Source organism: Oncorhynchus nerka, linkage group LG9a (assembly GCF_034236695.1).
Source record: "Oncorhynchus nerka isolate Pitt River linkage group LG9a, Oner_Uvic_2.0, whole genome shotgun sequence".
Classification (NCBI taxonomy): Eukaryota; Metazoa; Chordata; class Actinopteri; order Salmoniformes; family Salmonidae; genus Oncorhynchus; species Oncorhynchus nerka.
The window spans coordinates 19,931,456-19,959,009 of record NC_088404.1 but is presented as its reverse complement, the minus strand read 5'-3'; the positions used below and the strand labels follow the sequence as shown (position 1 = coordinate 19,959,009).

The window sequence follows — 27,554 nt, the reverse complement described above, 5'->3', positions numbered from 1 at the left end:
GAAAACAGACGCATGAGTAAAGGAATAGTAGAGGGCTACCCCCCTCCTCCTCACTTCCTCTCCCACTCTTTCTCCTCCATTGACAGAGCTGAGAGAACGCTCCCCAGGTTAGACATCCAGACAGACCTCTCTCCACTACATGGACTATCTACCACAGCACACAAAACAGACACCTTCTATTGTTTCGACTTTCGTTTGGGGGGAATTGTGTGTGTTTTCCTTTAAAAAATCTGTCTTTCAATGCAACAATGAAGCTTTGTTGGACTTAAGTTTCCACAGAACCAGGAGCCGGTACATCAGAACGCCGAAGAAGACTTAGGTCCGTTTTCAGAGCGATCCTGTCGGGTTTTTGGACAGACTGGTTTCCAGGTGCGGTTGCTCCAACAGAGATGGGCTCAGACGTACGTGACCTCAATGCCCTGCTGCCCCGGTGCCAGCCCTGCCAGGGGGGAATGGGAACTGTACCCTGCCCGTCAGCAGTGCCCCTCAGTGGGGCCCTGTACTGGACTTCCACACTGGCGCCCCCTACAGCTCGCTGGCCCCCCACTCCTTCATCAAGCAGGAGCCCAGCTGGAGCTCTGGGGATCCCCAGGAGGACCCTCACTGTGGCCTGAGTGCCTTCACCCTGCACTTCTCTGGCCAGTTCACTGGCACAGGGGCCTGCAGGTACGGGGCCTTCGGGGCCCCCCCTCCACCCAGTCAGCCCCCACCAAGCCAGCCAAGGATGTTCAGCAACGCACCCTACCTGACCAATTGTATGGACACCCAGCCCTCTTCCAGGAACCAGGGTAAGATCAATATCTAATCTGGAGATTAGTGTATTAAAATGTTATTGTGGTTGCACTAGGACTTGATATTTGGTTAATTAAATATTTTCATTCACAGAAATATGGCATTTGTCTAGTAATGTTCATTATGGTCATTGTAGTTTCAACAGTTGGTATACTTCTAGTACTTTTGTATCATGTTGTACAGTTATTGCACTTTTGTGTTTTTATGCTTCCATGACTATTTCCCTGCCGACAGTTTTTGTTAACTCTGGTGATGTACAGCTGTGTCTAGTTCATGATCAATAAACAAACAAAGGAATGATAGGTAGACCTGAAAAACAATAAATACATTCATAATGTCAAGCTCATATCGATGATTACATTTTCTTAGGTGAAGCTTGTGTTTTATTTTGCTAGTATGTATGTCAGTGAAATAACTGATCTTATTGCCAGCACAGTACAATGACAATTTGTTGACATTAGTTTACAATGTAGAAAATATCTGCATTTGCTATGCTGTTTTCTTTATTTCCTTATAAGAACTTTAAGTTATTTGAACTTTGTACTGTTTAAATGATTTGTCATTAGTATATGCTATAGTCAGTCATTTTCATTAGGAATAATATTATGAACTTCTGACATTGCTTTTAAATGAATGTGTAATTTTAGTCCAAATTATTTTCAAACAGAATATATTATTTTCCTTAAAAGTGGACACACAATTTGATCTCTGAAATTCTAACAGCAGCTGTGGTATAGTTAAACTGATCATATGAGAGTGTACAGTATTCAAAGAAATTGTTGACTTGTGGTTTTATTACAATTGATTGTTGCAAATACAAATGTTTAGGAGTCTTGGGGTTGAAAAGGTACACACATACTAAACATTCATAATTAATGGAATCATTGTTTGATGAACTGAACCATTAATTAGCCATGGCATATACTGTAGCTACTGTATAGGCTATAGAATATTATACTAAATTAATATAAATGAAGGGAAAAAAATTCTCAGTGATGACAGAAAATGTAATTACTTGTGAACTTGTAGTAAATTGACATAAACTAATCTCAGTATAACTCCTTAAATCAGTAAAATATTATCTGAAGCTGACCAATTGTGAGTGACATCTACCTGGCTCCTGATTTCCAAGTTTTTTGAAAAGTGATATTATTAAGACAGCTATTTGTAGTCAAGCTCTAGGATTTCTCGTCAGGGCTACTGGGGTCACCCGTGCTCACACCCCAAATGTAACCTGTCTGCACTTTGAATGTCGGATTAATTACAACTAACATCAGTATCAAAGGGCTCATCCAACCTTCAATCCCCTTATCATACCCCTCCTGTGCCTGGCCAAGCAGTGAAAACAAGCCATGGCTAAATCTCAGGCGGGTCACTTTCACTAGATACTGATAATACAGTGAGGCTCACTGAGGGAGAATCCACTGTACTCGGGATGTGTTTACGGTTACCATGCCAAATGACACAGTCCAAACTAGTTAGTGTGAGGACAATGTACTTGTGCTTGTGTCATTGCAGTTTACTTGAGTGGAAGAGGAGAACATGAGGATAAAGTAGTTAAGGAATTATTGTAGGCACTTTCCTTGTACACAATGATCCAAAACGGGAAATATTTGTGTTACTCTTCAGAACATTCCCCTTTTATTATGTTTAGATCTCTTAATTAACGTTTTGTTTTTAAGTAGGCTTATCATTCAGATATTCTGTTGTCACACAGTTTTATAAATGGGTTCCCTTGATTTACCATGCTGGGTGACATTTGTATTACATGTGCATTCTGTAATAGTATGTAAAAGCATAACAATATTTCTTGAAGTATTCTTTCAACATTTGTAGGCTACTTTCGCCTGCTTTGTCAGAATGCACAGTAAAAAGAAGAAGTCGCTTATCGAAATACAATTACTGGGGAATCACAGATGGAATACTGAAGTGTATTAATATCTACAGTATATCTATAGTCAGTGTAAAATGTGTTTTTATTTATGAAAGCACTAATTTATAGAATTAGACACTTGGCGTCTGACTATTAATTAGGTTATGAGTTGACATAATTAGGTTATGAGTTGACTATTAATTAGGTTATGAGTTGAATATTAATTAGGTTATGAGTTGACTATTAATTAGGTTATGAGTTGACTATTAATTAGGTTATGAGTTGACTATTAATTAGGTTATGAGTTGTATGAGTTGACTATTAATTAGGTTATGAGTTGACTATTAATTAGGTTATGAGTTGACTATTAATTAGGTTATGAGTTGACTATTAATTAGGCTATGAGTTGACTATTAATTAGGTTATGAGTTGATTATTAATTAGGTTATGAGTTGACATAATTAGGTTATGAGTTGACTATTAATTAGGTTATGAGTTGACTATTAATTAGGTTATGAGTTGATTATTAATTAGGTTATGAGTTGACTATTAATTAGGTTATGAGTTTATTATTAATTAGGTTATGAGTTGACTATTAATTAGGTTATGAGTTGATTATTAATTAGGTTATGAGTTGACTGTTAATTAGGTTATGAGTTGATTATTAATTAGGTTATGAGTTGACTATTAATTAGGTTATGAGTTGATTATTAATTAGGTTATGAGTTGACTATTAATTCGGTTATGAGTTGACTATTAATTAGGTTATGAGTTGATTATTAATTAGGTTATGAGTTGACTATTAATTAGGTTATGAGTTGATTATTAATTAGGTTATGAGTTGACTATTAATTCGGTTATGAGTTGACTATTAATTAGGTTATGAGTTGATTATTAATTAGGTTATGAGTTGACTATTAATTTGGTTATGAGTTGACATAATTAGGTTATGAGTTTACTATTAATTCGGTTATGAGTTGATTATTAATTCGGTTATGAGTTGATTATTAATTTGGTTATGAGTTGATTATTAATTAGGTTATGAGTTGATTATTAATTAGGTTATGAGTTGACTATTCACAATGGCTTCTGTAGCATGTTAACACTTTGGGAGTCGGTATAACTTCAACATGTATTATTACATAGATACTGTAAGTATGATACTAGATACTGGATACATAGATACATAGATACTGTAAGTATGATACTAGATACTGGATACATAGATACTAGGTACTGTAAGTATGATACTAGATACTGGATACATAGATACTAGGTACTAGATACATAGATACTGTAAGTATGATACTAGATACTGGATACATAGATACTAGGTACTAGATACATAGATACTGTAAGTATGATACTAGATACTGGATACAGAGATACTAGGTACTAGATACATAGATACTGTAAGTATGATACTAGGTACTAGATACATAGATACTGTAAGTATGATACTAGATACTGGATACATAGATACTAGGTACTAGACACATAGATACTGTAAGTATGATACTAGATACTGGATACATAGATACTAGGTACTGGATACATAGATACTAGGTACTGGATACATAGATACTAGGTACTAGATACATAGATACTAGGTACTAGATACATAGATACTAGGTACTAGATACATAGATACTGTAAGTATGATACTAGATACTGGATACATAGATACTAGGTACTAGATACATAGATACTAGATACTGGATACATAGATACTAGGTACTAGATACATAGATACTAGGTACTGGATACATAGATACTAGGTACTAGATACATAGATACTAGGTACTAGATACATAGATACTAGATACTGGATACATAGATACTAGGTACTAGATACATAGATACTAGGTACTAGATACATAGATACTGTAAGTATGATACTAGATACTGTAAGTATGATACTAGGTACTAGATACATAGATACTGGATACTAGATACATAGATACTAGGTACTGGATACATAGATACTGTAAGTATGATACTAGATACTGTAAGTATGATACTAGATACTTGATACATAGATACTGTAAGTATGATACTAGATACTGTAAGTATGATACTAGATACTTGATACATAGATACTGTAAGTATGATACTAGATACTGGATACATAGATACTAGGTACTGAATACATAGATACTAGGTACTAGATACATAGATACTGTAAGTATGATACTAGATACTGGATACATAGATACTAGGTACTAGATACAAAGATACTAGATACTGGATACATAGATACTAGGTACTAGATACATAGATACTGTAAGTATGATACTAGGTACTAGATACATATATACTAGGTACTAGATACATAGATACTAGGTACTAGATACATAGATACTGTAAGTACGATACTAGGTACTAGATACATAGATACTAGGTAGTAGATACATAGATACTGTAAGTATGATACTAGATACTGGATACATAGATACTAGGTACTAGATACAAAGATACTAGATACTGGATACATAGATACTAGGTACTAGATACATAGATACTGTAAGTATGATACTAGGTACTAGATACATAGATACTAGGTACTAGATACATAGATACTGTAAGTATGATACTAGGTACTAGATACATAGATACTAGGTACTAGATACATAGATACTAGGTACTAGATACATAGATACTGTAAGTATGATACTAGGTACTAGATACATAGATACTAGATACTGGATACAAAGATACTAGGTACTAGATACATAGATACTAGGTACTAGATACATAGATACTGTAAGTATGATACTAGGTACTAGATACATAGATACTGTAAGTATGATACTAGATACTGGATACATAGATACTAGGTACTAGACACATAGATACTGTAAGTATGATACTAGATACTGGATACATAGATACTAGGTACTGGATACATAGATACTAGGTACTGGATACATAGATACTAGGTACTAGATACATAGATACTAGGTACTAGATACATAGATACTAGGTACTAGATACATAGATACTGTAAGTATGATACTAGATACTGGATACATAGATACTAGGTACTAGATACATAGATACTAGATACTGGATACATAGATACTAGGTACTAGATACATAGATACTAGGTACTGGATACATAGATACTAGGTACTAGATACATAGATACTAGGTACTAGATACATAGATACTAGATACTGGATACATAGATACTAGGTACTAGATACATAGATACTAGGTACTAGATACATAGATACTGTAAGTATGATACTAGATACTGTAAGTATGATACTAGGTACTAGATACATAGATACTGGGTACTAGATACATAGATACTAGGTACTGGATACATAGATACTGTAAGTATGATACTAGATAATGTAAGTATGATACTAGATACTTGATACATAGATACTGTAAGTATGATACTAGATACTGTAAGTATGATACTAGATACTTGATACATAGATACTGTAAGTATGATACTAGATACTGGATACATAGATACTAGGTACTGAATACATAGATACTAGGTACTAGATACATAGATACTGTAAGTATGATACTAGATACTGGATACATAGATACTAGGTACTAGATACAAAGATACTAGATACTGGATACATAGATACTAGGTACTAGATACATAGATACTGTAAGTATGATACTAGGTACTAGATACATATATACTAGGTACTAGATACATAGATACTAGGTACTAGATACATAGATACTGTAAGTATGATACTAGGTACTAGATACATAGATACTAGGTAGTAGATACATAGATACTGTAAGTATGATACTAGATACTGGATACATAGATACTAGGTACTAGATACAAAGATACTAGATACTGGATACATAGATACTAGGTACTAGATACATAGATACTGTAAGTATGATACTAGGTACTAGATACATAGATACTAGGTACTAGATACATAGATACTGTAAGTATGATACTAGGTACTAGATACATAGATACTAGGTACTAGATACATAGATACTAGGTACTAGATACATAGATACTGTAAGTATGATACTAGGTACTAGATACATAGATACTAGATACTGGATACAAAGATACTAGGTACTAGATACATAGATACTAGGTACTAGATACATAGATACTGTAAGTATGATACTAGGTACTAGATACATAGATACTGTAAGTATGATACTAGATACTGGATACATAGATACTAGGTACTAGACACATAGATAGTGTAAGTATGATACTAGATACTGTAAGTATGATACTAGGTACTAGATACATAGATACTGGGTACTAGATACATAGATACTAGGTACTGGATACATAGATACTGTAAGTATGATACTAGATACTGTAAGTATGATACTAGGTACTAGATACATAGATACTAGGTACTGGATACATAGAGACTGTAAGTATGATACTAGATACTGTAAGTATGATACTAGGTACTAGATACATAGATACTAGGTACTGGATACATAGATACTAGGTACTAGATACATAGATACTGTAAGTAATACCCTTAAGGTCATTGTTCAGTGATTTAGCTTTGATTACGGGTCCTCAAAATCAATGGCTTGTGAATGGTTCATAATGTATTTCACAATGGTTTATAAGAAGTTTATAATCGTCAAAACAACAAATAAACCAACAAATAAATATTCTATTTTAGAAGAGATATAGGAAAAATGTCATGTCACTTTGTAAGTGCATTTGGTATTTCTTCACATCCCACTGTACTGCAGTGCGTAAAGCAGACTGGTCTAAGGTAAGGACACTGCCTTGCACACAAACTGCCTAGGCAGTGCCCTTCACTATGCCCACTGTGACCCAGACCAGCCCTGTGTAATGTGATGGGGATCAGTCCTCCTCTACTCAGTCAGTCAGACAGGGATGGAAGACAAATAGAGCTCTTTAATGAGTTAACCCTGCTGGGCCGCTGGTGAAAGTTGTGCTGGTGTGTAATTAATGGCGTTGCTGTTTGCTGGTGTGTGATTGATGATCTGGTGTCCCACCCTGGGTCAGACATAGGCATGATTCTGGTGTCAGCCCTCCAGTGTCCTGCCACAGTTTGTTTTCACTCAGGAGCCTTTCACTCTCACCCCAACGCAGGGGTTACTGGGGAAGGGAGGGAATTTACCTACATATGCAGCACAAAGGGTCAGGGCGCTGAATGTTAGCCAGTGAGCTAAATGATCATTGATACAGTAACTTCTACCATGTATCCACGTTTTTACCTTCTTCAATGTTCTGAAAGTCTTTGAATTATTCATTTAGTTTTTCTAAACCTTTCTTCTTTGTGTTTACAGGTTACAGTGCTTTCGATGGTGCCACTAATTACGGTCACACTCCCACACATCACTCCTCCCAGTTCCTCAGCCACTCCTTTAAAGATGAAAACTCCCTAGCTCAGCAGACCAGTATGGGTAAACAGCACCTAGATTACTGCAATGTTTGCTTGTGTGTGTGTGTGTATGTGTGTGTGTGTGTGTGTGTGCAGGTGTGCGTGTGTGCGGGTGTGCGGGTGTGCGTGTGTGTGTGTGTGTGTGTGTGTGTGTGTGTGTGTGTGTGTGTGTGTGTGTGCAGGTGTGCAGGTGTGCGGGTGTGCGGGTGTGCGGGTGTATGTGTGCGGGTGCGGGTGCGGGTGTGCGGGTGTATGTGAGCAGTCTTACGTGTGTAAGTGGATGCACAGTCATAGAATAAAAGGTGCCATCTAGAACCTAAAAGGGTCTCTTGGCTGTCCCCATAGGAGAACCCTTTGAAGAACCCTTTTTGGTTCTAGGTAGAACCTTTTCCACAGAGGATTCTGCATGGTAAACATGTGTATTGTGAACTCCGTACACCTCACCTAGGGAGTGGCCTCCATCTTAAAGTCACTGTGAGGTTAAGTCTTACACTGACCTTCACGTCACTGTCATAAATTAATAGCATCTTTTTCTTTGTTGTCCTTTTCTTCATCCATGGTCCTGCTGTTAGTAAGCAGCCGGATGTGTGTGTTGCTAATTGTATTACTGTGATGTTGTAAATCGTGAGCTCTCTGTATAGAAATGATAACTGGAGGAAACGGCAATACAAGGTTTTTGGAATGTTTAGAACTGCCCTGGGACCCATTCACAACACGTGGAGGCAGAGCCAAAGCAGTGATCCTTCATTTGCACTTTGAAAAATCAAAAATAGTCTGTGTGCTTTACGGCTTCAAAGAACAGCCTCTTGTTTTCAGAAGTGCTGTCTATATTCAGACACAGTTCACAGGTTTCTTTCTCAATGTCCCTCTCAGGATATTTTTTTCAGAGGAGGCGCTGTCAGACAAACAGCTCCATTGGACCAGGGATGACTTTCCTGAAAGCTTTGTGGTTAATGTGGTACTTCCAGACCCAGACAGTATAAAGAGTCACGTTGGCTACACATCTATCAGGAAACTTACCTCTGTGCAGTTGTGAAGCACTCCTTAATATACCATCGCACTGGTTTAATTCTCAATCAATGGAGTTGGTGGGTGATAAATGTATTTTGCTTGTGTAGGTGAGCAGCCGTATTCTGTCCCTCCACCCGTGTATGGATGCCACACCCCATCAGACAGCTGTACAGGCAGCCAAGCCCTACTGCTGAGGAACCCTTACAACAGGTGAGTACTGGAGCAGCCCCACTACAGTAGATTCACTTGCCCTTACCTGACATCACATCCCTGCCACTCACCTCAGCCCCACTCCTATCACTCACCTTAGCCCCACTCCTATCACTCACCTTAGCCCCACTCCTATCACTCACCTTAGCCCCACTCCTATCCGTCACCTTAGCCCCACTCCTATCACTCACCTTAGCCCCACTCCTATCACTCACCTTAGCCCCACTCCTATCACTCACCTTAGCCCCACTCCTATCACTCACCTTAGCCCCACTCCTATCACTCACCTTAGCCCCACTCCTATCCGTCACCTTAGCCCCACTCCTATCACTCACCTAAGCCCAACTCCTATCCGTCACCTTAGCCCCACTCCTATCACTAACCTAAGCCCCACTCCTATCCGTCACCTTAGCCCCACTCCTATCACTAACCTTAGCCCCACTCCTATCTGTCACCTTAGCCCCACTCCTATCACTCACCTTAGCCCCACTCCTATCACTCACCTTAGCCCCACTCCTATCACTCACCTTAGCCCCACTCCTATCCGTCACCTTAGCCCCACTCCTATCACTCACCTAAGCCCAACTCCTATCCGTCACCTTAGCCCCACTCCTATCACTAACCTAAGCCCCACTCCTATCCGTCACCTTAGCCCCACTCCTATCACTAACCTTAGCCCCACTCCTATCTGTCACCTTAGCCCCACTCCTATCACTCACCTTAGCCCCCCCTATCTGTCACCTATCACTCACCTTAGCCCCACTCCTATCACTCACCTTAGCCCCACTCCTATCCGTCACCTTAGCCCCCCTCATATCCGTCACCTTAGCCCCACTCATATCCGTCACCTTAGCCCCACTCATATCCGTCACCTTAACCCCACTCCTATCCGTCACCTAAGCCCCACTCCTATCCGTCACCTTAGCCCCACTCCTATCACTCACCTAAGTCCCACCCCTGCCAGTCACCGAAGCCCCACTCCTACCACTCACCAGTGCTAAAACATCTGTTAATGTTACAAAGCAGTCTAACATGCAGACATCTTATTAAGCAAATGTAGTTTTGATGATTCTAGTCATTGAAGTTAGTTAAAGACAGTGGTGGAAAAAGTACCCAATTATCATACTTGAGTAAAAGTAAATACATAAAGAAAATTACTCAAGTAAAAGTGAAAGTCACCCAGTAAAATACTACTTGAGTAAGTCTAAAAGTATTTGGTTTTAAATATACTTAAGTATCAAAAGTAAAAGTATGAATAATTTCAAATTCCTGATATTAAGCAACCCAGACTGCACGATATTCTTGTTTTTTTAATATACGGATAGCCAGGGGCACACTTCAACAATCAGACTAATTTACAAACTAAGCATTTGTGTTTAGCGAGTCTGCCATATCAGAGGCAGTAGGACTCACCAGGGATGTTCTCTTGATAAGTGCGTGAATTAGACAATTGCCCTGTCCTGCTAAGCATTCAAAATGTAATGAGTACTTTTTGGTGTCAAGGAAAATGTAAGGAGTAAAAACTACATTATTTTCTTTAGGAATGTAGTGGAGTAAAAGTAAAAGTAATCAAAATTATAAATAGTAAAGTCAAGTACAGATACTCAACAAAAACTACTTAAGTAGTACTTTAAGTACTTTTACACCACTGGTTAAAGGGGGTCAGGAAGCTGCACCTTTATAGCTGTCCTGACTGGCCAAGGTTGTGCTGCCGTCAAATAAGAAAATAATCATCATCAACATAGTTCTAAAATTAAATGTGGAGAAGTCACTCTGCCATTGAGCACTCCGAGTGGCTAGAGGAAGGAGGAAGTGAAGTAACAGTGGCAGGAAGTTGGAAGTATGAGACTGTACTGATTTCCATTCAGGAAATGATCTAAAGAAAGGCATGTATCATGTTTGTACTGTAGTTATACTCTCAAAACTTTCCATTGGACTGAATCCATTCACCGCTTTTAAAAATCGCATTCACGACCTGACAAAGAATCAGATAATAGCATATTTACTGTGTTTTATTCATATTTGAAGTTTGTTTCATTGAGTTAAATAGTTAAATACAGTATGTAGATGGTATGGATGAGGATCATGTCCAGATAAATGGATCACAGTTGTCCAGACAGAGAATGGGAGCAGTGCTCAGCAGGCCAAGATAAGTGGTGTAAACACTACTGGTTTCCAGTCTTAGGCCAATGTTGAATTCCTTCTACTGATAAGTAGCTCACTGTTCTCTGAGGGGAGAGAACCCCAGTGTAACCTTACACAACTGTTTACTCCCTCGCCTTGAGATGGCACAAAATTAGCTTGCATTCTTTGAATACCTTTAACATTTTGTTTTCAGCTCCAGGGAACATAAAGATTCAAAATAAGGGAATTTGGACTTGATAAGAGTGTGTTAGTCAGACTGGATACTTGTGCTGGAAGCCTCATTCTGCAGGCTCTGCTCCTCCTGCTGTCATAAACAGCCTGATATCTGCTGTGGAAGGGAAGGGGCTGGGAATCCTCAAATCAAACCGCTAAGCCGCTCTCTAATCAAATGCCCGGTACCAACAGCGCTGTATTTATACAGTCAGACGGCAGTTATGTACTTTTTAACATTTTGGAAATACATGAAATAAAAAGTCGTCCACTTATGAAACTAAGAACCAGGGAACCAGGGACAAAGTTCCTTTGGGAAGCAGTGGTGTAGAGGACGATGACTGAAACTTTAGAGCCGCTTAAACCAAAACACCCCTGCATTTGATTATTTTCTCAAGAGATGAAAATCTCAGGTATGTATAGAGCTGTTCACAGAGGACTCTACCTACCACGTACAGTAATTGTTTAGACTGCAAAGTTCCCATTAGAGGTGCTAATGGATACACTCTTCATCATCCTTCAACCCTCATTATCCTTCAACCCTCATCATCCTTTAACCCTCATCATCCTTTAACCCTCTGTCATCCTTCAACCCTTATCATCCTTCAACCCTCATTATCCTATTCAACTTCTCTTTCGTATCGTCTGAGATCCCCAAAGATTGGAAAGCTGCCACGGTCATCCCCCTCTTTAAAGGGGGAGACACTCTAGACCCAAACTGTTATAGACCTGTATCCAGCCAGCCCTGCCCTTCTAAAATCTTCTAAAGCCAAGTTAATAAACAGATCACCGACCATTTCGAATCCCACCGTACCTTCTCCACTATGCAATCTGGTTTCCGAGCTGGTCATGGGTGCACCTCAGCCACGCACAAGGTCCTAAACGATATCATAACCGACATCGATAAAAGACAGTACTGTGCAGCCATCTTCATCGACCTGGCCAAGGCTTTTGACTTGTCCGGACCTCTGGAAGTCTCTATGGTGGTGCCACAGGGTTAAATTCTTGGGCCAACTCTTCTCTGTATATATCAATGATGTTGCTCTTGCTGCTGGTGATTCTCTGATCCACCTCTACGCAGACGACGGCATTCTGTATACATCTGGCCCTTCTTTGGACACTGTGTTAACAAACCTCCAAACGAGCTTCAACGCCATACAACTCACCTTCTGTGGCCTCCAACTACTTTTAAATGCTAGTGAAACTAAATGCATGCCCTTCAACCGATTGTTGCCCGCACCCTCCGGCCCGACTAGCAAATCAAATCAAATCAAATTTTATTTGTCACATACACATGGTTAGCAGATGTTAATGCGAGTGTAGCGAAATGCTTGTGCTTCTAGTTCCGACAATGCAGTGATAACCAACAAGTAATCTAACTAACAATTCCAAAACTACTGTCTTATACACAGTGTAAGGGGATAAGGAATATGTACATAAGGATATATGAATGAGTGATGGTACAGAGCAGCATACAGTAGATGGTATCGAGTACAGTATATACATATGAGATGAGTATGTAGACAAAGTAAACAAAGTGGCATAGTTAAAGTGGCTAGTGACATAAGAATGCAGTCGATGATCTAGAGTACAGTATATACATATGCATATGAGATGAATAATGTAGGGTAAGTAACATTATATAAGGTAGCATTGTTTAAAGTGGCTAGTGATATATTTACATCATTTCCCATCAATTCCCATTATTAAAGTGGCTGGAGTTGGGTCAGTGTCAATGACAGTGTGTTGGCAGCAGCCACTCAATGTTAGTGATTGCTGTTTAACAGTCTGATGGCCTTGAGATAGAAGCTGTTTTTCAGTCTCTCGGTCCCAGCATAACTACTCTGGACGGTTCTGACCTAGAATATGTGGACAACTACAAATACCTAGGTGTCTGGTTAGACTGTAAACTCTCCTTCCAGACTTACATTAAGCATCTCCAATCCAAAATGAAATCTAGAATCAGCTTCCTATTTCGCAACAATGCCTCCTTCACTCATGCCGCCAAACTTACCCTAGTAAAACTGACTATCCTACCGATCCTTGACTTCGGCGATGTCATTTACAAAATAGCCCCCAACACCCTACTCAGCAAACTGGATGTAGTCTATCACAGTGCCATCCGTTTTATCACCAGAGCCCCATATACTAACCACCACTGCGACCTGTATGCTCTCATTGGCTGGCCCTCACTACATATCCGTCACCAGATCCACTGGCTCCAGATCATCTATAAGTCTTTTCTAGGTAAAGCCCCGCCTTATCTCAGCTCACTGGTCACCATAGCAACACCCACCCGTAGCACGCGCTCCAGCAGGTGTATTTCACTGGTCATCCCCAAAACCAACACTTCCTTTGGCCGCCTTTCCTTCCAGTTCTCTGCTGCCAATGACCGGAACAAATTGCAAAAATCTCTGAAGCTGGAGTCTTATATCTCCCTCACTAACTTTAAGCATCAGCTGTCAGCTGTCAATCTGTAAATAGCACACCCGACTACCTCATCCGAATATGATTACTTACCCTCTTGCTCTTTTGCACCCCAGTATCTCTACTTGCACATTCATCATCTGCACATCTATCACTCCAGTATTAATGCTAAATTGTAATTTATTTTGCCGCTAGGGCCTATTTATTGCCTTACCTCCCTACTCTTCTATATTTGCACACAGTGTACATATATTATTCTATTTTTCTTTTCTTTTGTGTTATTGACTGTACGTTTGTTTCTGTGTAACTCTGTGTTGTTGTTGCACTGCTTTGCTTTATCTTGGCCAGGTCGCAGTTGTAAATGAGAACTTGTTCTTAACTAGCCTACTTAGGGTGAAATAAAAAATAAAAATAAAATCCTTTAACCCTCATCATCTTTTAACCCTCATCATCGTTTAACCCTCATCATCCTTTAACCCTCATCATCTTTTAACCCTCATCATCTTTTAACCCTCATCATCGTTTAACCCTCATCATCCTTTAACCCTCATCATCCTTTAACCCTCATCATCGTTTAACCCTCATCATCCTTTAACCCTCATCATCCTTTAACCCTCATTATATTTTAACCCTCATCATCCTTTAACCCTCATCATCGTTTAACCCTCATCGTCATTTAACCCTCATCATCCTTTAACCCTCATCATCTTTTAACCCTCATCATCCTTTAACACTCATCATCGTTTAACCCTCATCGTCATTTAACCCTCATCATCTTTTAACCCTCATCATCCTTTAACCCTCATCATCTTTTAACCCTCATCATCCTTTAACACTCATCATCGTTTAACCCTCATCATCCTTTAACCCTCATCATCTTTTAACCCTCATCATCTTTTAACCCTCTGTCCTCCAAATAGTTGAATTGATTTGAAGTGAAACTCTCCAGAACACTGTACTGTACGTACTTGAATCACTAGACAGAGTGTAGGCTACCGTCAGTGTACAGGGTACCAGGCACCAGAGCATCCCACTACAGTGAGCTGTTCTTGTGGTATGATAACACAATGTGATGTCAGGGGCGGCAGTGATACATCTAAAGTATGTGTTTGGGAAAGCACCTGGCAGTTTAACTAATGACCCCGGAGCCAGACGCTTAATAACAGATGGTTATTTGGATCTGAGGGTTGGAGGGCTATGGAGGGCTATGATTAACACATCACCCTGTTGGTGTGAGTGTGGGTGGATCCTGATTCTGTGGAACATTCATGAGCCGTTGTCCAGGATGAACCTGTATAGATGGGGCCACATTTGATAATTCTCTGACTCTCCTGTGGTGCTTGTCTACACTGAAAACAGTGGTACCACGTTGTCCCAAGGAAAAATTCCTAAAAATGTTTTTTATTTGTTTAAATCCCAGCAGTGATAATTTATACCAAATGGCATCTCAGCTGGAATGCATGGCATGGAACCCTGTTAGCACGCTGGCTTCCACCATTAAGAGGTATGTCGATGTGACCCGCTCCTGTCATCTGAAACATTCCTCTTTGATCGGGATTAACAGTCATTAATCTGCACTAGTCTCAGAATAGCGGAGAGAGGGGGTGGTTGTTGGGGGTGGAGGGCTCCCTTCATTAAATCACACATTTGAACCCTCACTGGCATTGTTTAAATATTTGATTTAGTAGCAGAGTGAGGCTCCACAGGGGGCCTGTGAAATACATCATTTCTCACTGAGGTGATTAGAAAGAAAAAATATTCCCTCTATCACAGATGTCACATGTCACATATGGGTTGTTTTTTCTTTTCTCTTAGCTCTCACACACACACACACACACACACACACACACACACACACACACACACACACACACACACACACACAAAGTATAGGGAGTAAATATAGGGAGTAAATATAGGGAGTAAATATAGGGAGTAAATATAGGGAGTAAATATAGGGAGTAAATATAAGGAGTAAGTATAGGGAGTAAATATAGGGAGTAAATATAGGGAGTAAATATAGGGCGTAAGTCTTGGCAGAAAGTATAGGGAGAAAGTATACAGAGTAAATATAAGGAGTAAGTATAGGGAGTCATTATAGGGAGTAAATATAGGGAGTAAGTATTGGCAGAAAGTATAGGGAGAAAGTATAGGGAGTAAGTATAGGGAGAAAGTACAGGGAGTAAATATAGCAAGTAAATATAAGGGGTAAGTATAGGGAGAAAGTATAGGGAGTAAATATAGCAAGTAAATATAAGGGGTAAGTATAGGGAGAAAGTATAGGGAGTAAGTGTAGGGAGAAAGTATAGGGAGTAAGTATAGGGAGAAAGTATAGGGAGTAAGTATATGGAGAAAGTATAGGGAGTAAGTATATGGAGAAAGTATAGGGAGTAAATATAGGGATTAAATATAGGGAGAAAGTATAGGGAGTAAATATAGGGAGTAAATATTGGGAGAAAGTATAGGGAGTAAATATAGGGAGTAAATATTGGGAGAAAGTATAGGGAGTAAATATAGGGAGTAAATATTGGGAGCGTTACTTTTTTCACACGACGGTGATCAGAGTTAACCTACCTATTTCCTTATCACTATATCACTGTCTCTATTTGAGGGGGAAACATCACATTTTCACATGCTTTACTGCTCTAATGAAAAGGTCCTCTTTCATTCTTGCTTTGTTGTCATTTTCAGTGTCCCTCTTTTTCTAACTCCCCTCCTCCCCTCCTCCCGAACCCTCCCCCTGTTTCTGTCTGTTTTCTCCGGAGATTGTGTGCATGTTAAATTAGCCTCTCTGTTTTGTCTGTCCTGGCTGGGAAATGTATCCTGCTATAATTTTCCCGTGTGGGGCATCAACCTTGACCACGGTGGGACATGTAACAGAGGGGAAGGGCTCTGCACTGGGGAGTAGTGGAAGTAGATCAGTAGGCTTTCCCCCTGGGATCCTCCAGCCTGGGCTCCAGAGCCAGGGCTTAGTTAGACTGGAGGGGAGGGTCTGACCCTTCCACCACCTCCCCGAAAAAGCCAGCAGAGGCCGGGGTGACTGAATGATTAATCTGCTTCTAAATGAGAGGGACTCTAGTGCTTAGGCTGTGGAAAATTAGACTTGGAGTCTCATCTCAAGGAACGCACGGCAAAGTATGCATGTGCCTCTTCCAGATAAACGCCACCACTCCCCAATCACCCTCCCCAGCCCTGTCACCCTCCCCAGCCCTGTCACCATCCCCAGCCCTGTCACCATCCCCAGCCCTGTCACCCTCCCCAGCCCTGTCACCATCCCCAGCCTCATCTCCCTCCCCAGCCTCATCTCCCTCCCCAGCCTCATCTCCCTCCCAAGCCCAGTTTCTCTCCCCAGCCCTATCTCCCTCCCCTCCAAAGCCCAGTTTCCCTCCCCAACCCAGTCTCCCTCCTCAGCCTCGCCCCCTCCAGCCCCATCTCCTCCCCAGCCTCGCCCCCTTCAGCCCCGTCCCCTCCCCAGCCCTGTCTCCCTCCCCAGTCCCCTCTCACTCCCCTCCCCAGCCCTGTCTCCCTCCCCAGTCCCCTCTCCTCCCCAGCCCTGTCTCCCTCCCCAGCCCGGTCTCCCTCCCCTCCCCAGCCCTGTCTCCCTCCCCAGTCCCCTCTCACTCCCCTCCCCAGCCTTGTCTCCCTCCCCAGTCCCCTCTCACTCCGCTCCCCAGCCTTGTCTCCTCCCCAGTCCCCTCTCACTCCCCTCCCCAGCCTTGTCTCCCTCCCCAGTCCCCTCTTACTCCTCTCCCCAGCCTCGTCTCCCTCCCCAGTCCCCTCTCACTCCGCTCCCCAGCCTTGTCTCCCCCAGCCCCGTTTACCTCCCCTCCCCAGGCCTGTCTCCCTCCCCAGCCCCGTCTCCCTCCCCAGCCCCGTTTACCTCCCCTCCCCAGCCCTGTCTCCCTCCCCAGCCCTGTCTCCCTCCCCAGGCCTGTCTCCCTCCCCAGCCTCGTCTCCCTCCCCGCCTCGTCTCCCTCCCCAGGCCTGTCTCCCTCCCCAGCCTCGTCTCCCTCCCTCCCCCCGCCTCCCCTCCCTTCCCAGCCCCGTCTCCCTCCCTCCCCAGCCTCGTCTCCCTCCCCAGCCTCGTCTCCCTTCCCAGCCCTGTCTCCCTCCCTCCCCAGCCCTGTCTCCCTCCCCTCCCCAGCCCTGTCTCCCTCCCCAGCCTCGTCTCCTTCCCAGCCCTGTCTCCCTCCCCTCCCCAGCCCTGTCTCCCTCCCCAGCCTCGTCTCCCTTCCCAGCCCTGTCTCCCTCCCTCCCCAGCCCTGTCTCCCTCCCCTCCCCAGCCCTGTCTCCCTCCCCAGCCTCGTCTCCTTCCCAGCCCTGTCTCCCTCCCTCCCCAGGCCTGTCTCCCTCCCTCCCCAGGCCTGTCTCCTCCCCAGCCTCGTCTCCCTTCCCAGCCCCGTGTCCCTCCCCTCCCCAGCCTCGTCTCCCTTCCCAGCCCTGTCTCCCTCCCCTCCCCAGGCCTGTCTCCCTCCCAGCCTCGTCTCCCTCCCCAGCCCTGTCTCCCTCCCCTCCCCAGGCCTGTCTCCCTCCCCAGCCTCGTCTCCCTCCCCAGCCCTGTCTCCCTCCCTCCCCAGGCCTGTCTCCCTCCCCTCCCCAGCCCTGTCTCCCTCCCCTCCCCAGGCCTGTCTCCCTCCCCAGCCTCGTCTCCCTCCCCAGCCCTGTCTCCCTCCCCTCCCCAGGCCTGTCTCCCTCCCCAGCCTCGTCTCCCTCCCTCTCCCGCCTCCCTCCCTTCCCAGCCCCGTCTCCCTCCCTCCCCAGCCTCCCCTCCCTCCCCTCCCCAGCCCTGTCTCCCTCCCCAGCCTCGTCTCCCTTCCCAGCCCTGTCTCCCTCCCCTCCCCAGGCCTGTCTCCCTCCCCTCCCCAGGCCTGTCTCCCTCCCCAGCCCTGTCTCCCTCCCCAGCCTCGTCTCCCTTCCCAGCCCCGTCTCCCTCCCCTCCCCAGGCCTGTCTCCCTCCCCAGCCCTGTCTCCCTCCCCAGCTCTGTCTCCCTCCCCAGCCCCATCTCCCTCCCCTCCCCAGCCTCGTCTCCCTTTCCAGCCCTTTCTCCCTCCCCTTCCCAGCCCTGTCTCCCTCCCCAGCCTCGTCTCCCTTCCCAGCCCTGTCTCCCTCCCCTCCCCAGCCCTGTCTCCCTCCCCAGCCTCGTCTCCCTTCCCAGCCCTGTCTCCCTCCCTCCCCAGCCCTGTCTCCCTCCCCAGCCTCGTCTCCATTCCCAGCCCTGTCTCCCTCCCCTCCCCAGCCCTGTCTCCCTCCCCTCCCCAGCCCTGTCTCCCTCCCCAGCCTCGTCTCCCTTCCCAGCCCTGTCTCCCTCCCCTCCCCAGGCCTGTCTCCCTCCCTCCCCAGGCCTGTCTCCTCCCCAGCCTCGTCTCCTTCCCAGCCCTGTCTCCCTCCCCTCCCCAGGCCTGTCTCCCTCCCAGCCTCGTCTCCCTCCCCAGCCCTGTCTCCCTCCCCTCCCCAGGCCTGTCTCCCTCCCCAGCCTCGTCTCCCTCCCCAGCCCTGTCTCCCTCCCCTCCCCAGGCCTGTCTCCCTCTCCTCCCCAGCCCTGTCTCCCTCCCCTCCCCAGGCCTGTCTCCCCAGCCCCTCCCCAGCCCTGTCTCCCTCCCCAGCCCCGTCTCCGTCCCCAGGCTCTGACTGTATATGTTAACGTGAGCCTGAAGTGTTAAGCGCCACAATGAATGAGTGAATGATCTGTGGGGAGATTTATTGCAGCATGCAGCTTCACTGTCTCCACTCCGGCTGTCCTTGGAAAGAGCAGAGACAAAGACTGCTTTATGCCCTCTCAACCATGTATTGATCATTTAACTGTACAGGATACAAACCCTCCTTCCCTGAAATAGAAAAATGACAGACTGCTTTTTAAAACTAATGACAGATATAAGCCGTCTGGATATTATGGGACTAAATCTGAACCGTAGCTGTCTTGAAATGCTGTAGCTGCAGTGTACTGTGCGTAACTGAACCGTCTTCAGTTAATACTCTCAGAGGCTACCTTCAGTTTGTGGTGGGTTAATAAGTGTTCAGAAAACATTTCTAAAACAAGTAGGCTAGTACACAATACAAAGGATCGCACACGATACCTAAACCATGTTTCATACATATTTCATATTTCTGGATATACTACAATGGATCATGGTACTTTTGTGCTATGTCCTTATCCTGTACCTCTACTTGATTGAGAGTAGTAGGTGGGTGACAACCAGGTCTTGCAGTGCTAACCAGTTCCTCTTTGATTTACTAAGACAAGCCCTTATTTACTGAGGAAAACTAATATAGTATGCAGCTTGAACGTGTGTTAATCCCGGGTCAGAGAGAGAGGCCTAGCCTTACGAATAAATCTGTGAATGACAGGAAGTGAACCTTTTGTCTTTCCTCCGAGTTCCACTTTGGATGCTTTAGGTGAATATACTGCACATAGAGCAATTTGCTCCTATGTCAAAACAAGTTATAGCGGGTGATTTCGCGGCATTTATTTCTTCTGGGCTTTTACCTACTGTGCATGCTATTGAAATACAATGCCAATGCAGCTGAACCTGGCTTAGCTAGATGAAGAGTGCTAAACTCATAAATGACAAGTTTTATTTAGGACAGGGAGACCCTTTTCAAGAGGGACCATTTACTGCAGTTTTACAGTACATTTAACAACGTGAAAATAATAGGCATTCATCCTACATTGCATCCTACATTTTCTTGACTTCCACTCTGCCGTTTTTCATGGCCCTGAAGCTGCTGAATGCTCTTGAACTTCAGCTTTTATGTGAGTTGTAATTTGGCAGACAAAATAGAAAATGGTCACATCATTCCTCACTAAAAATGCTCTTGTGTCTTCCTGTTTGTGGACAGCCATGCTACGGGTTATGAAAGTGACCCCAACCCTCCCATGGTGTATAGCTGCAGCACCCAGTACCGCATCCACACCCACGGCATCTTCAGAGGCATGCAGGTCAGTTCTCTTCTCTCACACCCACGGCATCTTCAGAGGCATGCAGGTCAGTTCTCTTCTCTCACACCCACGGCATCTTCAGAGGCATGCAGGTCAGTTCTCTCCTCTCACACCCACTGCATCTTCAGAGGCATGCAGGTCAGTTCTCTCCTCTCACACCCACGGCATCTTCAGAGGCATGCAGGTCAGTTCTCTCCTCTCACACCCATGGCATCTTCAGAGGCATGCAGGTCAGTTCTCTTCTCTCACACCCACGGCATCTTCAGAGGCATGAAGGTCAGTTCTCTTCTCTCACACCCACTGCATCTTCAGAGGCATGAAGGTCAGTTCTCTCCTGTCACACCCACGGCATCTTCAGAGGCATGCAGGTCAGTTCTCTCCTCTCACACCCATGGCATCTTCAGAGGCATGCAGGTCAGTTCTCTCCTCTCACACCCATAGCCTCTTCAGATGCATGCAGGTCAGTTCTCTTCTCTCACACCCACGGCATCTTCAGAGGCATGAAGGTCAGTTCTCTTCTCTCACACCCACTGCATCTTCAGAGGCATGCAGGTTCTCTCCTCACGGTTCTCGAGGCTCCTCTCCTCTCACACCCACGGCATCTTCAGAGGCATGCAGGTCAGTTCTCTTCTCTCACACCCACGGCATCTTCAGAGGCATGCAGGTCAGTTCTCTCCTCTCATGGATTCTTCACACCCAGGTCACACTCTGATTCCTACTCTCCACACATAACTTTCCTTATGTGCTCAGGGCCAAGGTCGGCACAAGGAGCACAGACACATATTCTCTCATGAACACGCACGCACGCACTCACTCACACACACACACACACACACACACACACACACACACACACACACACACACACACACACACACACACACACACACACACACACACACACACACACACACACACACACACACACACACACACACACACACACACTCCCTAAATGCCAGAACAAGGTCATCCTCTACTGCCAAGTCCAGGCACTGCACGGGTGCTGGCAGAAGAGGAGGAGGAGGTGGGAGAGACTAGAGATGTAGAGTAGAGAGAGTGAAGAAAGAGAAGAAGGAGGAAAGAGCCTGACGCAGTGAGCAGAATGGGACATTTAAAAGGCATCTCAGGATGAAAAGGGAAGAGGAATCACTTTCAAGAAATCCATGAACAATAAAGATAGTTTCCATACGCAGGCCCATGTTAATAAATCATTAGATCTTAGTTAGTGTCCGTCGGCAGCTTTAAAACACAGAGAGCAGAGATTCTCACTCCCTTCTCATTGTTTTCAAATTAAACCAGGAAAATCTCATTCACAAAAAATACATACTTGGATGAAACATTTGAAATGTATGGTATGAAAAGTGGACACAATTAAAAAGTGTGTTGGTGCTCAGAAAGCCTTTTATTGGACAATCCCAACATTGGCTCTGCCCCCTCTGTGAAGTGTTGGTGTCTAGATAAGGAACAAGGCAGGCAGTACAGCAGTGCTATAAAACACTGAAATCATTTACTTATCAATAGGCTGCTAACACTATTATTTAGACTGCCAGTGTCCACAGAGCCCATTACACTAAGAGCCTCCTAATGAACATCAGATGGGTTTCAGGGTCTGGGGGGTTGAAGAAGGGGAGGAGTACAGGGGGGCATGGACAACTGAGATGGGGTCTGCCTAACATCCGTGACTAACGGCTTACGTTTAGAGACTAAATCAGTGGCATGGAGTTCATTTGAGCGCTCGTTTTACAGCTAATTCTAGTATAATGAGCCTCCGTTTGCGAGATAATCACACTTCTTTTGCCTTGGCCTTTTTTAATTGGTCATTATTTTTGAGTTACCTTTTGCTGTGATAGACTAGTAGGTAGCTTAGTTACTGTTATCTCTTTATATGATATGTTGTGGTTCTAAACCTGTACCATTGCTTACTATGTGTGTGTGTGTGCGTGCGTGTGTGTGTGTGTTTGTGTGTGCGTGTGTGTATGCGTGTGCGTGTGTGTGCGTGTGTGTGTTTGTGCGTGCGTGCGCGTGTGTATGCGTGTGCCTGTGTGTCCGTGTGTGTGCGTGTCCGTGTGTGTTCGTGTGTGTGCGTGTCCGTGTGTGTGCGTGTGTGTGCGTGTCCGTGTGTGTGCGTGTGTGTGCGTGTGTGTGCGTGTCCGTGTGTGTGTGTGTGTGTGTGTGTGTGTGTGTGTGCGTGCGTGCGCGTGTGTGTATGCGTGTGTGTCCGTGTGTGTGCGTGTCCGTGTGTGTGTGCGTGTGTGCGCGCCACATCACAGGATGTCCGACGGGTGCCAGGTATCGCTCCAGCCATTGTTCGCTCAGAGACCAATGAGAAGAGGCCATTCATGTGTGCATATCCTGGCTGCAACAAACGATACTTCAAGCTGTCCCACCTGCAAATGCACGGCAGGAAACACACAGGTAAGAGCCAGGGCAACCATAGATCAAACCCTATTACACTAACAGACTAGTGTATCAGTGATCCAGGTCTCGCTGTACCAAAGCCCACTCTGTGTTCCCCTCCAGGTGAGAAGCCCTACCAGTGTGACTTTACCGACTGTGGACGAAGGTTCTCCAGGTCAGACCAGCTCAAGAGACACCAGCGAAGACACACAGGTTTGCCCTTTCTCTCTTTTTCTCTTTCATTTTCTCTTATTTATTTTCCCTCTCTCTCTTTCTCTTTCTCTTATTTATTTTCCCTCTCTCTCTGTTTGAGCTCCCTCAATCTCTCTGCCCTCTCTATTGTTAATGGAACACTATAACTCAGGTTCCCTTTGCAATGGCTTCCCTCCTGGTCTGTGCTCTACTCTGTCTGTCTCTCTCTGTGTGTGCCTAGGGGTTAAACCGTTCCAGTGCGAGACGTGTCAGAGAAAGTTCTCGCGGTCTGACCACCTTAAGACCCACACCCGGACTCATACAGGTAAAACAAGTGCGTAAACGTTTATTTTTACACATCTACTTATCTCTTTTCTGCTTAGAACTTAGTTAGGTACGTTTCATGAACAGCCGGTATGTAGAGCTCAAGGCTTTGTGGGTACAGTGTTTCAACGAGTCAAGGTTATGTTATTTTACCAGATGGAAATTGGTTAGATAAAATGTTAATAAAAGTGATCTAAAAGGATCATAGGAAATGAATTGTATTTCTTCCTCCCCTTCAGTATAATTGAAACCAGATACTACCTAACAACGCTCTCTCTCCCTCTCCTAGGCGAGAAGCCCTTCAACTGCAGATGGCCCAACTGTCAGAAGAAGTTTGCCAGGTCTGATGAGCTGGTTCGTCACCACAACATGCACCAGAGGAACCTGACCAAGCTGCAGCTTGCCATCTGAGCCAGATCTGAACCAGACCACTCTGCTCTGCATACACACTGGCCTCGCTGCTCTCTAACACTCTGCCTACATGAGACTCTGAATCTCCATCTCGTCAACGATGCCTGTAGCACAAAGGGGACACGCAGCAGAGCAGGTCTATCCACTAGATAGCACAGCCACAAAGTAAAACATGACTGCGTTGTAAAGATTCATAAAAACAACAATGAGCTTTTTAGTCTTAATTTAAGGTAAGGGTTAGGTATAAGGTTTTAAAGAAGAGAAATTGTACATATTTAAAGAAGAGAAATTGTAGGAATAGGCAGGGTTTATTACTTTGTGGCCGTGGTAACAGAGCAGGGGGCTGACAGTCTTGTTCATCTGCACGTAGCTGTAGAGCCTCACCTACGCACAGTCCTCCAAACAGCCCCATCTAAGGACGGTCCTCTGTCCAGATGCTCTAATCCAGAGGGTTATTTTTAGTAAGACATTTAAAGAGGAAAAAAAATTATTTCTGTCTTTTGTTGGTGTTGTATACAGTAGATGTGAATTACTTTATGCCTTTTTTTTCATTTGTAGTGTTACTTTGAGCAGTTTCAGATTAATTTATTATTTTATAATACTTTTGTGAATTAAAATATCTTTCACTGGAATGATTTCTGGAACGGGGGACATTTTTTACTTTGGTCCAGCAGCATGTTCATCATCGCTTTCGTTCAGTCCACAAATTTGATCTGCACCAGGTAGTTGAATCCTAAAGCTACAGTAAGTCTGCTTCGGTCTGTGATGTTGTCTGTAAATATTGTTTCACTTTGACTGTGGATTTGGGGGATGTGAGTTAAAAAATATACATGTATCGTCACACTGGCTATATGGCCAAGAAGTTGTGCTATTAAATGATGTAAATAATAGTACTGGACAATGGATTGTATTTGAAAAAAATATCCTTGCCATGGAAACATATTATACTTTAGACTAGACCTACTTTGATAGATCCAGGAAATGCTTTTTTACAGTTTTTCTCAACTGCTAAAACACTAAAACCCATTGGCTGAACAAAGTTCTCAGTTGCCTGGACTCATTTAGCTAATTATGCAGTCTGTTGTTAATACTTTAAACCGTTTCACATGGTAAAACACAATTTGCAGATCTCACTTAGACTTTTCAGCAAAACTCTAAACACATTCTCATTCTCAAAACACATTCTGCACTCTAATGCACATGTCATCCATACTGGTAAACACAAGTGGCAACAATCAAATACAAATAGAGAATACATGTCATTGATTGAACACAACCTCTCAAGATTGATTTAACCTGTTTCAAATGATGCGACACAACCAATATAAGCCAGTTCAGAGAGCAAACAGGTTGTTGAAGGTGGGAAGGAGAAAGTCTGAGAATGGATACTGTAGTACAGTGCATTGTAGGCTGTATACTGTACAATGGATGAATTGTATGGCTCTGAACATTGTGCTTTCCATTTATTAACAGTACTGACTGCTCAATAGATGTTGACTGGTTGCAGGTTCATATCAACAAAGAACAAGAATTACAGTATCACAGAGACAAAGGACAAGTTTGTGAGATGCAGGGTACAGTACTGTAAAAATAGGGGTACAAGGAGGAGGAAGAACAAAAAACAAAATTGCAAAGCAGAGTAGTAATTTCTGATCAATTTAGTACATGTTTTCGTTCATCAAAAGACAATGAGAGAAAAATATGAATATTTTTTTAAAATAAAAAATGTACTTCTCCCTGAGAATTGTATGTTTTGAACAATGTGTTTTCTATTGCTTGAGAGTGTATATCACTCTCAATCATTTTGATCACTTTGTTTATGATTTGAGAGCAGTGTTTCATTTTGAACACAGGTAAAACTGTTTTGAGGTGAATGTTTCATTTTGCGAGAGGAGTCAGAGGTTATGTAAATAGTGCTTGAAGATGAGGTTTTGTGTTGAATGTTTTTAGGAAATGGAGCAAGGTTTCAGAAATAGTGTTTTAGCAATTGAGAAAAACTGTAAGTGTCAAAACACTTATCTGTCATGGAAACATTTTTTTTTTACTCTGAAGTGTATTATCAGTATATTATGTTCTGTTCCCCTCTGTTTAAACTGTATTTTCCCTCACTATTTTTATACAGTATATATATATATATATATATATATATATATGCTGATTCTGTTGTTGTTATTTTTCCCCATTGAGTTCTGTATTAAAGTCCTCCAGTAGTGTGTGGCCTGCCTGGGCAGCTGTGTTGGCTCAGGGGGCCAGTGTTGAGTTACTTTTGCCCTCACTAACAGGGCTGATCAACCGCGCTCCTGAGACCCAATGACCAGACCATAGCCTGACCTTAACCTGACCAGGTCGTGACCGCTCGTAGGTCATCTTACACGAGTCGCCAGAGGAGGCTCATACTGGCCAGCATAAAAGTAGTTATGATAACAAAACAGAATTCTTTGACTGTAGCTAACATCCGCTGCTTTCTTTATCTCGAACCAGATTATTAAAAAATTCCTTGGCTTCTGAGTGAAACAGGAGACACAGATAAACATAAACATGTTTTCTCTCAAACTCACTGTTGCTCAGCACTCCATCTTAATCAAGCCAGCTATGCACTCTCCCTCCCTGCACTTAGAAAAAGGACACACTTCTATGTTGTTTCTCAATCAAGACAAAAATATCCTCTTTCCGTTGTCAGTTTTTTTAATCATTTGACATTCACATTAATGCACTGTCACTGTGAAAACAACAGACAAAAAGCTTGCTATAATGTCAAAATGTACTACAGCTAGCTTTAAAACATCAAGCCTTCTCTCAGAGTGGCTGACTGCACGGTGATAGTGTTTTATCACATTGGGGGAATATTGTTGTTGAGATCTTCTTCTGTCTTTAACTATTCGCTTGGCCCCAGTGTTGTGTAAATCAGCTTGACTCTCTCACACTATTACTCATATAGAAAAACGCTATATCTCAAGAGTGCCAGTGGTTAATCTCTGTCCCAGATTTCTGCTCCAAGGCCCAGCTCCACAGCCTTTGAAGAGAGGTGACTGTTTTTTGTAACTTTAGTGCAGTCCACTTATAATCGTCACAACAGAGGCTGTATGAAAACCATCCACTTAGAAATAGTACATTCCTTTACACAAATGTGGGGCATTCTAAGAGGATAGGGTTGAATGGGAAAGAATACGGATGACATCAGTATAGTGTACTGTCGTAGGACAACTTTACAGTACATTAAACACTGCTTTCAAAGCC

The 27,554-nt window shown here is 43.3% G+C and overlaps 1 protein-coding gene across 1 annotated transcript; it reads left to right on the top strand.

The window, feature by feature from the left end:
- LOC115134018 (Wilms tumor protein homolog) lies at positions 1 to 27,554 on the top strand. Its single transcript, XM_029667533.2, is given in 10 exon segments — positions 1 to 423; positions 426 to 788; positions 7,955 to 8,071; positions 9,168 to 9,270; positions 15,473 to 15,556; positions 20,891 to 20,990; positions 23,264 to 23,408; positions 23,514 to 23,603; positions 23,824 to 23,916; positions 24,196 to 27,554. Coding segments are annotated over 10 exon segments (1,251 nt in total). The 5' UTR covers positions 1 to 389; the 3' UTR covers positions 24,318 to 27,554.